Here is a 13,652-nt window from a genome sequence, read left to right as displayed (position 1 = left end):
TATCTCTATCAAAATGTAGGTTCTTTCTGATGATAACAATAATAACAACAAAAACTAACTTTTATTGAGCCTGTTCTATATGCCAGGCATTGTACTAAGTGCTTTATATGCATTATTTCATTTAATCTTCACAACAACTTCATAAGGTACCTACTATTATCACTCTACTTTTTTTTTTTTTAACATCTTTACTGGAGTATAACTGCTTTACAGTGGTGTGTTAGTTTCTGCTGTATAACAAAGTGAGTCAGCTATATATATATACATATATCCCCATATCCCCTCCCTCTTGTGTCGCCCTCCCACCCTCCCTATCCCACCCCTCTAGGTGGTCACAAAGCACAAGTTGATCTCCCTGTGCTATGCGGCTGCTTCCCACTAGCTATCTATTTTACATTAGGTAGTGTATATATGTCAATGCCACTCTCTCACTTCTTCCCAGCTTACGCTTCCCCCTCCCCGTGTCCTCAAGTCCATTCTCTATGTCTGTGTCTTTATTCCTATCCTGCCTCTAGGTTCTTCAGAACCATGTTTTTTTTTTTTTTTAGATTCCATATATATGTGTTAGCATACGGTATTTGTTTTTCTCTTTCTGACTTACTTCACTCTGTATGACAGACTCTAGGTCCATCCACCTCACTACAAATAACTCAATTTCATTTCTTTTTATGGCTGAGTAATATTCCATTGTATATATGTGCCACATCGTCTTTATCCATTCATCTGTCGATGGACACCTAGGTTGCTTCCATGACCTGACTACTGTAAATAGAGCTACAATGAACATTGTGGTGCATGACTCTTTTTGAATTATGGTTTTCTCAGGGTATAGGCCCAGTAGTGGGATTGCTGGGTCGTATGGTAGTTCTATTTTTAGTTTTTTAAGGAACCTCCATACTGTTCTCCATAGTGGCTGTATCAATTTACATTCCCACCAACAGTGCAAGAGGGTTCCCTTTTCTCCACACCCTCTCCAGCATTTAGTGTTTGTAGACTTTTTGATGATGGCCATTCTGACCAGTGTGAGGTGATACCTCATTGTAGTTTTGATTTGCATTTCTCTAATGATTAGTGATGTTGAGCATCCTTTCATGTGTTTCTTGGCAATCTGTATATCTTCTTTGGAGACATGTCTATCTCAGTCTTCTGCCCATTTTTGGATTGGGTTGTTTGTTTTTTTGATATTGAGCTGCATGAGCTGCTTATATACTTTGGAGATTAATCCTTTGTCAGTTGCTTCATTTACAAATATTTTCTCCCATTCTGAGGGTTGTCTTTTCATCTTGTTTATGGTTTCCTTTGCTGTGCAAAAGCTTTGAAGTTTCATTAGGTCCCATTTACTTATTTTTGTTTTTATTTCCATTTCTCTAGGAGGTGGGTCAAAATGGATCTTGCTGTGATTTATGTCATAGAGTGTTCTGCCTATGTTTTCCTCTAAGAGTTTGATAGTGTCTGGCCTTACATTTAGGTCTTTAATCCATTTTGAGTTTAATTTTGTGTATGGTATTAGGGAGTGTTCTAATTTCATTCTTTTACATGTAGCTGCCCAGTTTTCCCAGCACCTCTTAGTGAAGAGGCTCTTTTCTCCATTGTATATTCTTGCCTCCTTTATCAAAAATAAGTTGACCGTATGTGGGTGGGTTTATCTCTGGGCTTTCTATCCTGTTCTATTGATCTATATTTCTGTTTTTGTGCCAGTACCATACTGTCTTGATGACTGTAGCTTTGTACTATAGTCTGAAGTATAGTACATATAGAAGTATGTACTATAGTCTGATTCCTCCAGCCCCATTTTTCTTTCACAAGATTGCTTTAGCTATTCAGGGTCTTTTGTGTTTCCATACAAATTGTGAAATTTTTTGTTCTAGTTCTGTGAAAAATGCCAGTGGTAGTTTGATAGGGATTGCATTGAATCTGTAGATTGCTTTGGGTAGTATAGTCATTTTCACAATGTTGATTCTTCCAATCCTAGAACATGGTATAGCTCTCCATCTGTTTGTATCATCTTTAATTTCTTTCATTAGTGTCTTACAGTTTTCTGCATACAGGTCTTTTGTCTCCTTAGGTAGGTTTATTCCCAGGTATTTTATTCTTTTTGTTGCAATGGTAAATGGGTTTCACTCCACTTCTAATGAGGAAACTGAGGCTTAAAGAGATTAAGTAACTTCTCAAAGTTTCCACAGCTGGTAAAGGGAGAGCCAGGTTTAAACCTGGGTCTGTGTGACTCTGCAGAACAAGCTTTTAACCCTGTGCTATATTCTACACCAGACACCACAGGCACTAACAGAAGGTTAAGTATATTTTGCAGCTTCCCAGGCTCATACTAACGTACCCATCTCCACCCCGCAAAATGTGTGATCACACCCTTGCATAAGACTCCCATCTCAGCCTGACGACATGCTTGCTACAGTGATATTGGTCAGTCATTCCACACATGAACATTAAAATACAATTGTCAGGGACTTCCCTGGTGGCTCAGTGGTTAAGAATCTGCCTGCCAGCGCAGGGTACATGGGTTCGAGCCCTGATCCGGGAAGATCCCACATGCCGCAGAGCAGCTAAGTCCATATGCCACAACTACTGAGCCTGCACTCGAGAGCCCATGAGCCACAACTACTGAAGCCCGTGTGCCTACAGCCTGTGCTCTGCAACAAGAGAAGCCACCACAATGAGAAGCCTGCGCACCACAACGAAGAGTAGCCCCCGCTTGCCACAACTAGAGAAAGCCCGTGTGCAGCAATGAAGACCCAATGCAGCCAAAAATAAATTAATTAATTAAAATATATATATACAATCATCAGATGTAGGTAGCTTTCCTGGAAATACAGAGGAAACAGAAAGGTGTCAATAATTAGCATTCACTGAGCCTGAATTGTGTGTCAATGCTATGCTGGGAACATTTTTCTTAATTAACATATGATGAAATTAACTGTGGTGGAGGGCACAGGGGGAATATGGGCCTATGAATTTTAGTACCTATGTAGATTCTTATAACTGCTCCACAATCCAGACATGGGACAGTTCCATTACCAAAAAAAACTCCCTCATGCTGCCCCTTTGTAATCAAACCCTCCCCACACCCCTAACCCCTGGTAACCACTGATCTGGCCTCCATCCCTATAGATTTGCCTTTCTTAGAATGTCATTAGATGTTATCATATAGTATGTAACTATCTGAGATGGTTTCCTTCACTCAGAATAACGCCTTTGAGATTCATCTATGCTGTGTACATCAATAGTTCATTCCTCTTATTGCTGAGTAGTTTTCCATAGTTTGTTTTATCCATTCACACACTGAAGGACATCTGATTTGTGTCCAGTTTTTGGTGACAATGAGTAAAGCTGCTATAAACATTTGTGTACAGGTTTTAGTACGAATATAAATTTTCATTTATCTATAGGGGTAAATACCTAGAAGTAGAACTGCTGAGATATGTATTAAATTGTGTTCAGCTTTATAAGAAACTCTGTAAGAGTTCTAGTGGCTCTTCCTCCTCACATGGTACTTGGTTTTGACTACTTTTTAATTTTACCCATCCAAATAGATGTATAGTGATATCTCATTGTGGGTTGGTTTTTTTTTTGGCTACACCGGGTCTTAGTTGCGGCATGCGGGATCTTTAGTTGTGGCATGCAAACTTTTAGTTGAGGCATGCATGAGGGATCTAGTTCCCCAGCCAGGGATCAAACCCAGGCCCCCTGCATTGGGAGCACAGAGTCTTACCCACTGGACCACCAAGAAAGTCCCTCAATGTGGTTTTAATTTGTACGTCCCTAATAGCTAATGATATTGAGCATTTTTTCATATGCTTATTTGCCATGCATATATCTTCTCTGATGAAGTGTCTGCTCAAATCTTGTCTCATTTTTTATTGAGTTGCTTGGTTTCTGTTGATGAGTTTTGAGAGTTCTTTATTTGGACTGGGAACTTTTAACAGCACTTTTCTCACTTAATCCTGATAGCAACACTGCAAGGGTAGGAATCATTAACCACCATTTTACCCTGAGAAAACCAAAGGGAAATCACTAAACTACTATAACCTGATCACAGTTCTGCCTAATTTCAAAGTTTACTTATCACTTAATCACCTATGACATACGTATTACTAGAATGCAAGCTCTATTAAAGCAGGGATCTTATCTGCTTTGTTCATCATGGAATCTACAGCCCTACAACAGTGCCTCACACGTAACAGGTATTCAATAAGAATTTGTTCAATGGCTGAACAAATGTCCTTTATTTTCCACATAGGCTCCACAGAAGAAAATAAAACTGCTCTCAAACTGTCTCGTCCAGTCAAGGGGACAGTGGTTTTAGGAAGGCTCTTGTCTGCCCACCTCAGACTATCAGGACAGGCTGAAGTGCCATCCCACTGCTGCAAATCCTTTGCCCAGAGGCAGTATCCCTACCAGAGGTCTCAGTAGAACACAGGTCATGAATTCCCACACCGCCAGGCTGGTAGAACTCCCTGTCAGCTTTGCAAGGAGGACACCAGCACCAATAGTGCCACCTTGCTCATCTGAAGGGCCCACAATCCATAGCCTCTGCTACCTAGGACAAAAGCAAGCAAAGATGACACTTGAGAAGTCAAATTGGCTTCCCCCCACACAAATGACTATATATTTTCTATAAAATGGCTGCTGAGTCTCAGTTTACCAAAAGTCTAATTTCATAGCTTACAGCAGAGATAGAACTATCAGAAATGAGAATGAATCAAAGAAGAGACAGAAAACTATAAAGAGAAATCACAACAATGCATACAGGAATGTAGGCACTGGGGTAACAGTGCAAGAGGCCCTGAAGACATGCTTTGAATAATCCAAAGAAAATAACAGTCTGGTCACAGTAATCTGTAAGAAGGAAAACTTACTTCGAAAATGGCTAACATTTTTAAATATCTAGAAATGAGGTTATAGTTCAGTTATCTGAAAAACTTACTGATATGAGGCTGAATAAATGAGGCCTTAATAGTGTATCCCAGCAGACTTCTACTAGGGTCCTTGGGTAATCAGCAGTTCTTTTAAGTGGGACATAAAAATCTCAGGTCCTTGATGGCCAGCACAACCAGGGTTTCATCTCTGGTGTCTCAGCATCCATAATCCAATATTCCAAGCTCTGAGCTGTCCACCCAATGGTCTAGTTAGATCATGAACTCCATATATGTTGAGACTGACTTAAACACACACACTTTGCTACCATGACTTTCTCTTTCAAAGAGAAAGTAGCTTGTGAATGATCGTGAGACCCCAGACTGGCAGGCCCCTCTGCCCACCAGAGGCCTGAGACTGTAGGGAGAGCAGCTGAAGCCAAGGCAGGCAGAAGCTACACTGAAAAAGAACATCTCACCACTGGCACAGGGAAAAGCAGGGTGACAGCTTTTGTGTTATTTTAGAACAGTTTGTGCTGATGAGCTTTTTGTTGTGGTACATTCCTCTAAAAAGAACATTTTCTTCCTCCCCTCATTGACAAAGTAATTCAGCAGAAAGTGAAAAAAGGAGGAGCGGATGACAAAGATATCCAGGAATTTGTGGGTCTTGGATCGTATCACCTTCTTGACTGTGGTGCCACGCATCTCCCAGTCCTGTGGTCAGGAAACCTCTAGGCCTCCCTCGCCACCAGGAACATGGCTCTATTCCCAGCACAGACAAATAAAATGTGGGTCCTTTGAGGGCCAGTGACACATCTAGATGTGACCAAAAGTTCGGATACTTTCATCATGGCTGTTGGCCTTGCTTAAGAACCTACAGCTGCCAGGTTCAGCAAGTATACATATCTCAGCCTGGTTGCCTGGGCCCCCTTTCCCTGCCAGGCTTTTGTCCTGCAGTTTTCTCCCACAGTCACTCTGTGCGACCAAACCTACCCTCCACACTTCTTACTACCTCCACAACTTTGCTCACACTGCTTCCTGCTGCTCAGGATGCCCCACCCCTTCCACTCTCTCCCAATTCTACGTTTCCTCCAGGAAGTCTATTTTTCTCCTCTTATAAGTTCCTTAGACATTATCTAGTTCAACCTGATACAAGGATCCCCTCTGCTGACCAATCAGTGGAGTGCTGTGTTCTACCTTCCCATCTTCAGTGACAGGGAGTTCACTACCTACCTACCAAGGAAGCCTCTTCTATGACGAGATAGCACTGTGAGGTGATTCTTTATTCCAGAAGAATATGCCTATATTTTACTTTCCCCACAGTGGTCCTGGTTCTGCCCTTAGCATAAGAGAAACAATACTGCAGTACTTAACAGCATAGGCTTTGAAATCAGACCTGTTCTCCTACCCAGCGTGTCCTTGAACAAAATGCTTAACCTTTCCAAAGTTCCACTCCTTGATGGTAATACCAACTTCCTAAGGCTATTAACAAAGTTAAAAAAGTAACTATGCAAAGAGCTTAACACTGTGCCTGGCACAGAGTAAGGATTTCATTGTTAACATCATCATCAAAGTCTGATTCCTCTACTTCTGTTGCATTTGAAGACAGAAATTGTATTATCTGAATCTTTTCTTTTCCAGGCTAAAGTCTCTTCATTAGACTGTAAATTATATGAGGACAGATGTATCTCTATGTAATTATGTGTATTTGCTGCCACATCCCCACGTCTAGAACAGTGCCTGGCACACATATAATAGACAGTTATAAACACTGAATTGTATTGAATGCTGTCCGTTTCAGAGTTTCCATACCCTTCATCATTCATGTCACTCCTCTCTTTCACTGTTTCAAATGTTTTTGGCAACGTGAAATCCAAAGTTGAATTCACAACTTAAAGGTGGGCTAACCAGAGGAGGAGAGACTAGATTAGCCCCTCCCTCAGGATATACACCATATCGCTACTAAAGGCTGGCATAACTTGCCAGCTTCACCCCACTGCTGGCTCAAGTGGAGCTTGAAAACAACTGAAACTTTTCAATCTTTTCACACATGATGACTTTGTGCTCTGGGCTCTGTGGAATTGGAGCTGCAGTCATGCCAAACGGTGAAACAATAACAGAGCTTTTTCCATCTAGAGATTCCTCTCGCTCTTACTATCTGGACCACTCAACTGGCTCCCAGCAACTGCAGCCTGGAATTCAGAATGATCTTTCTAGGAACCTTTGTTTCTTCCTCACAAATAGAGTATACGCTTCCAAAGGGCAAGATCTGACTGTCTTGCCTTCTCTTCCACATGCCAGCACAGGGCTGAGCACAGAGTAAGGACAGATGGATGCCCTCCATCTACAGCAGGATTACAGTAAGGATTCAGGGAAACTGTACAGACGAGCCTCAGGGCTCCCTCTCCTCTCAAACAGCACAGCTCAGTCGGTGCTGTGCATCTAGCCGGTAGGCAAACAGGAGCCAGTCCAGGCACAGACACAGATGTAAGGCCTGCACTCTGGCAGGCCGGCTCCTAGAGGCTGCTCTGCTGAGAATCACCTTCCCTGATAGGGATGCATTCCTAGAGGACAAGCCAATATCAAGAACACCTCTCCTCAGGGAACAGCCTGTCCAGACAGCTTCAGGGACTGTTCTCACAGGAAGAGGAGAGAGCCACGCAGGGTGAGGGAGCTCACCTCATCACTTTCTTCCACATCAACGTCGCCATTGGCATCATCATCCATCAGCTTGTGGATGCTGCGGACTGCATCAAAGCTGAGCTTCTCATCCTCACTGTGGCACAGGGGCTTGTCAATCCGGCAAAACTCTGTACAGGAAAAGCAAGAGACAACATTACGGGGGGCTGCCACCCAGCTCTATTACCTACCTGTCTCACAGTCCCTGGCTTCTAGCACCTGACTCCTCACGTAGCCACTCAACAGACTATTTGTACAGTGATTAAAGTATTTCATATTAACTGTCTTCCCTATTTAGGGTCAATGCTTTATTACCCTAATAGTTCCTTGGCAGGGAAGTCAAGCATAGGGCTAGGAATACACTGGGATCTGCACAAAGAACATGAATAAATAACTCACAAGGAAAAAAAATACAAGTGAGAGAAAATACGAATAGCTGATGAACACAGGAAAAGGTCTCACTAGTAATCAAAGAAATACATATTCAAATGAAACATCATTTTTAGTCAATAAATAAATGTGAACTAATACAATCTTTCTAGAAATAGGAAAACAGGCCATTTGTTCCAAGGCCAGAGTACTACGTAGTTTTCCTTTTTGTTCACTTTGTCACTGCCTGTACATATAATGCCAGCCACAGGCTAACTGAGGAAACCCTTCACATCTTATGCCTCCTCCAGGACAGCTACATTCAGCAAGTATCTGTTAGACATCTAAGGTCCTGAGCACATCTGACACAACAGCATGGAGGTCTGGAGTGAAACTTCCTCCACCCACCACCATACTGTCATACAGCAATAAAACTAGCACAAGAGCCTAGCCCACCCAGTCTCTTTCATGACACCTAATCCTCTCTTATGAACCTGGAAAACACCTAGCCTGATCGAGGCACATAGCAGAAAGAGCCTGGAATCTAGTCGTAGCTCTACTATGTGGCTCTAAGGAGGTCACTTCCCTTCTTCAGGCTTCAAGTTCACTATTTGAAAAAGACATCTTAACTAAAGTTTCTGGCATTTCTTCCAATTCCTAGAGTATAAAATTCCTCTTTACTTTCAACACTGATCTTTCTAGGCAAAATACTCTTCAGATCACCCCCAAAGAAGACAGAAGAAAAACCGTGGAGGAGAGAAGATGGCGGAAGAGTAAGACGCGGAGATCACCTTCCTTCCCACAGATACAGTAGAAATACATCTACACGTGGAACTGCTCCTACAGAACACCCACTGAACGCTGGCAGAAAACGTCCGACCTCCAAAAAGGCAAGAAACTCCCCCCGTACTTGGGTAGGGCAAAAGAAAAAAGAAATAACAGAGACAAAAGAATAGGGACAGCACCTGCACCAGTGGGAGGGAGCTGTGAAGGAGGAAAGATTTCCACACACTAGGAAGCCCCTTCGCGGGCAGAGACTGCGGGTGGCAGAGGGGGGAAGCTTCGGAGCCACGGAGGAGAGCGCAGCCACAGGGGTGCGGAGGGCAAAGCGGAGAGGTTCCCGCACGGAGGAGCGGTGCCGACCAGCACTCTCCAGCCCGAGAGGCTTGTCTGCTCCCCCGCCAGGACGGGCGGGGCTGGGAGCTGAAGCTCGGGCTTCGGTCGGATCGCAGGGAGAGGACTGGGGTTGGCGGCGTGAACACAGCCTGAAGGGGTTAGCACACCACAGCTAGCCGGGAGGGAGCCCGGGAAAAAGTCTGCAGCTGCCGAAGAGGCAAGAGACTTTTTCTTCCCTCTTTGTTTCCTAGTGCGCAAGGAGAGGGGATTCAGAGCGCCGCCTAAACGAACTTCAGAGACGGGCGTGAGCCGCAGCTAACAGCGCGGATCCCACAGCAACAGGGGCGCAGAGGAAAAAGCGGAGAGACTCCCGCACAGAGGCTCGGCGCCAAGCAGCGCTCACCAGCCCGAGAGGCTTGTCTGCTCCCCCGCCGGGGCGGGCGTGGGCTGGGAGCTGAGGCTCGGGCTTCGGTCGGATCGCAGGGAGAGGCCTGGGGCTGGCGGCGTGAACACAGCCTGAAGGGGTTAGCGCACCACAGCTGGCTGCGAGGGAGACCGGGAAAATGTCTGCAGCTGCCGAAGAGGCAAGAGACTTTTTCTTGCCTCTTTGTTTCGCCGCGCGCAAGGAGAGGGGATTCAGAGCGCCGCCTAAACGAACTCCAGAGAAGGGCGCGAGCCGCGGCGATCAGCGCGGACCCCAGAGACGGGCGTGAGACGCTGGGGCTGCTGCTGCCGCCTCCAAAAAGCCTGTGTGTGAGCACAGGTCACTCTCCACACCGCCCCTCCCGGGAGCCGGTGCAGCCCGCCACCGCCAGGGTCCCGTGATCCCCGGACAACTTCCCCGGGAGAACGCACTGCGCGCCTCAGCCTGGTGCAACGTCACGCCAGCCTCTGACGCTGCAGGCTCGCCCCGCCTCCTCCGTACCCCTCCCTCCCCGCGGCCTGAGTGAGCCAGCGCCCCCGAAGCAGCGGCTCCTTTAACCCCGTTCTGTCTGGGCGGGGAATAGACGCCCTCAGGCGACCTACACGCAGAGGCGGGTCCAAATCCAAAGCTGAACCCCAGGAGCTGTGCGAACAGGGAAGAGAAGGGGAAATCTCTCCCAGCAGCCTCAGAAGCAGCGGATTAAAACTCCACAAACAACTTGATGTGCCTGCATCTGTTGAATACCTGAATAGACAACGAATCATCCCAAATTCAGGAGGTGGACTTTGGGAGCAGGATATATTAATTTTTCCCCTGTTCCTTTTTTTTTGTGAGTGTATATGTATATGCTTCTGGGTGAGATTTTGTCTGTATAGCTTTGCTTTACAATAGCTTTATTTTACTTCACTATATTATAGCCTCTTTCTTTCTTTCTATTTTTTCTCCCTTTTACTCTGAGCCGTGTGGACGAAAGGCTCTTGGTGCTCCAGCCAGGCATCAGGGCCGTGCCTCTGAGGTGGGAGAGCCAACTTCAGGACACTGGTCCACAAGAGACCTCCCAGCTCCACGTAATACCAAACGGCAAAAATCTCTCAGAGATCTCCATCTCAACATCAAGACCCAGCATCACTCAATGACCAGCAAGCTACAGTGCTGAACACCCTATGCCAAACAACTAGCAAGACAGGAACACAGCCCCATCCATTAGCAGAGAGGCTGCCTAAAATCATAATAAGGCCACAGACACCCCAAAATACACCACCAGACGTGGATGTGCCCACCAGAAAGACAAGATCCAGCCTCATTCACCAGAGCTCAGGCACTAGTTCCCTACACCAGGAAGCCTACACAACCCACTGAACCAACCTTAGCCACTGGGGACAGATACCAAAAACAACGGGAACTACAAACCTGCAGTCTGTGAAAAGGAGACCCCAAACACAGTAAAATAAGCAAAATGAGATGACAGAAAAACACACAGCAGATGAAGGAGCAGGGTCAAAACACACCAGACTTAACAAATGAAGAGGAAATAGGTAGTCTACCTGAAAAAGAATTCAGAATAATGATAGTAAGGATGATCCAAAATCTTGGAAATAGAATAGACAAAATGCAAGAAACATTTAACAAGGACGTAGAAGAACTAAAGAGGAACCAAGTAATGATGAAAAACACAATAAATGAAATTAAAAATACTCTAGATGGGATCAATAGCAGAATAACTGAGGCAGAAGAAAGGATAAGTGACCTGGAAGATAAAACGGTGGAAATAACTACTACAGAGCAGGATAAAGAAAAAAGAATGAAAAGAACTGAGGACAGTCTCAGAGACCTCTGGGACAACATTAAATGCACCAACATTCGAATTATAGGGGTCCCAGAAGAAGAAGAGAAAAAGAAAGGGACTGAGAAAATATTTGAAGAGATTATAGTTGAAAACTTCCCTAATATGGGAAAGGAAATAGTTAATCAAGTCCTGGAAGCACAGAGAGTCCCATACAGGATAAACCCAAGGAGAAACACGCCAAGACACATATTAATCAAACTGTCAAAAATTAAATATAAGGAAAACATATTAAAGGCAGCAAGGGAAAAACAACAAATAACACACAAGGGAATCCCCATAAGGTTAACATCTGATCTTTCAGCAGAAACTCTGCAAGCCAGAAGGGAGTGGCAGGATATACTTAAAGTGATGAAGGAGGAAAACCTACAACCAAGATTACTCTACCCAGCAAGGATCTCATTCAGATTCGATGGAGAAATTAAAACCTTTACAGACAAGCAAAAGCTGAGAGAGTTCAGCACCACCAAACCAGCTTTACAACAAATGCTAAAGGAACTTCTCTAGGCAAGAAACACAAGAGAAGGAAAACACCTACAATAACAAACCCAAAACATTTAAGAAAATGGGAATAGGAACATACATATCGATAATTACCTTGAATGTAAATGGATTAAATGCTCCCACCAAAAGACACAGGCTGGCTGAATGGATACAAAAACAAGACCCATATATATGCTGTCTACAAGAGACCCACTTCAGACCTAGAGACACATACAGTCTGAAAGTGAGGGAATGGAAAAAGATATTCCATGCAAATGGAAATCAAAAGAAAGCTGGAGTAGCAATTCTCATATCAGACAAAATAGACTTTAAAATAAAGACTATTACAAGAGACAAAGAAGGACACTATATAATGATCAAGGGATCGAACCAAGAGGAAGCTATAACAATTGTAAATATTTATGCACCCAACATAGGAGCACCTCAATACATAAGGCAAATACTAACAGCCATAAAAGGGGAAATCGACAGCAACACAATCATAGTAGGGGACTTTAACACCCCACTTTCACCAATGGACAGATCATCCAAAATGAAAATAAATAAGGAAACACAAGCTTTAAATGATACATTAAACAAGATGGACTTAATTGATATTTATAGGACATTCTACCCAAAAACAACAGAATACACATTTTTCTCAAGTGCTCATGGAACATTCTCCAGGATAGATCATATCTTGGGTCACAAATCAAGCCTTGGTAAATTTAAGAAAACTGAAATCGTATCAAGTAACTTTTCCGACCACAACGCTATGAGACTAGATATCAATTACAGGAAAAGATCTGTAAAAAATACAAACACATGGAGGCTACACAATACACTACTTAATAACGAAGTGATTACTGAAGAAATCAAAGGGGAAATCAAAAAATACCTAGAAACAAATGACAATGGAGATACGACGACCCAAAACCTATGGGACGCAGCAAAAGCAGTGCTAAGAGGGAAGTTGATAGCAATACAAGCCTACCTCAAGAAACAGGAAACATCTCGAATAAACAACCTAACCTTGCACCTGAAGCAATTAGAGAAAGAAGAACAAAAAAACCCCAAAGCCAGCAGAAGGAAAGAAATTATAAAGATCAGGTCAGAAATAAATGAAAAAGAAATGAAGGAAACAATAGCAAAAATCAATGAAACTAAAAGCTGGTTCTTTGAGAAGATAAACAAAATTGATAAACCATTAGCCAGACTCATCAAGAGAAAAAGGGAGAAGACTCAGATCAATAGAATTAGAAATGAAAAAGGAGAAGTAACCACTGACACTGCAGAAATACAAAAGATCATGAGAGATTACTACAAGCAACTCTATGCCAATAAAATGGACAACCTGGAAGAAATGGACAGATTCTTAGAAATGCACAAACTGCCGAGACTGAACCAGGAAGAAATAGAAAATATGAACAGACCAATCACAAGCACTGAAATTGAAACTGTGATTAAAAACCTTCCAACAAACAAAAGCCCAGGACCAGATGGCTTCACAGGTGAATTCTATCAAACATTTAGAGACGAGCTAACACCTATCCTTCTCAAACTCTTCCAAAATATTGCAGAGGGAGGAACACTCCCAAACTCATTCTACGAGGCCACCATCACCCTGATACCAAAACCAGACAAAGATGTCACAAAGAAAGAAAACTACAGGCCAATATCACTGATGAACATAGATGCAAAAATCCTCAACAAAATACTAGCAAACAGAATCCAACAGCACATTAAAAGGATCATAACCCATGATCAAGTGGGGTTTATTCCAGGAATGCAAGGATTCTTCAATATACGCAAATCAATCAACGTGATACATCATATTAACAAATTGAAGGAGAAAAACCATATGATCATC

The 13,652-nt window shown here is 43.5% G+C and overlaps 1 protein-coding gene across 2 annotated transcripts in view; it reads right to left on the bottom strand.

Moving 5' to 3' along the window:
* The window catches only part of STIM1 (stromal interaction molecule 1), a 212,441-nt gene that overhangs the window by 89,269 nt on the left and 109,520 nt on the right, over window positions 1-13,652 (bottom strand). For both annotated transcript variants that reach the window (XM_068555037.1, XM_068555038.1), the window contains exon 2: window positions 7,548-7,678. In XM_068555037.1, coding sequence (XP_068411138.1) covers window positions 7,548-7,678 — 131 coding nt within the window. The remainder of the gene's footprint in view (window positions 1-7,547; window positions 7,679-13,652) is intronic.

This window comes from Eschrichtius robustus, chromosome 11 (genome assembly GCF_028021215.1).
Source record: "Eschrichtius robustus isolate mEscRob2 chromosome 11, mEscRob2.pri, whole genome shotgun sequence".
In the NCBI taxonomy this organism is placed as follows: Eukaryota; Metazoa; Chordata; class Mammalia; order Artiodactyla; family Eschrichtiidae; genus Eschrichtius; species Eschrichtius robustus.
The sequence above is the reverse complement of the archived record's forward strand: the minus strand, read 5'-3'. Positions and strand labels throughout refer to the sequence as shown.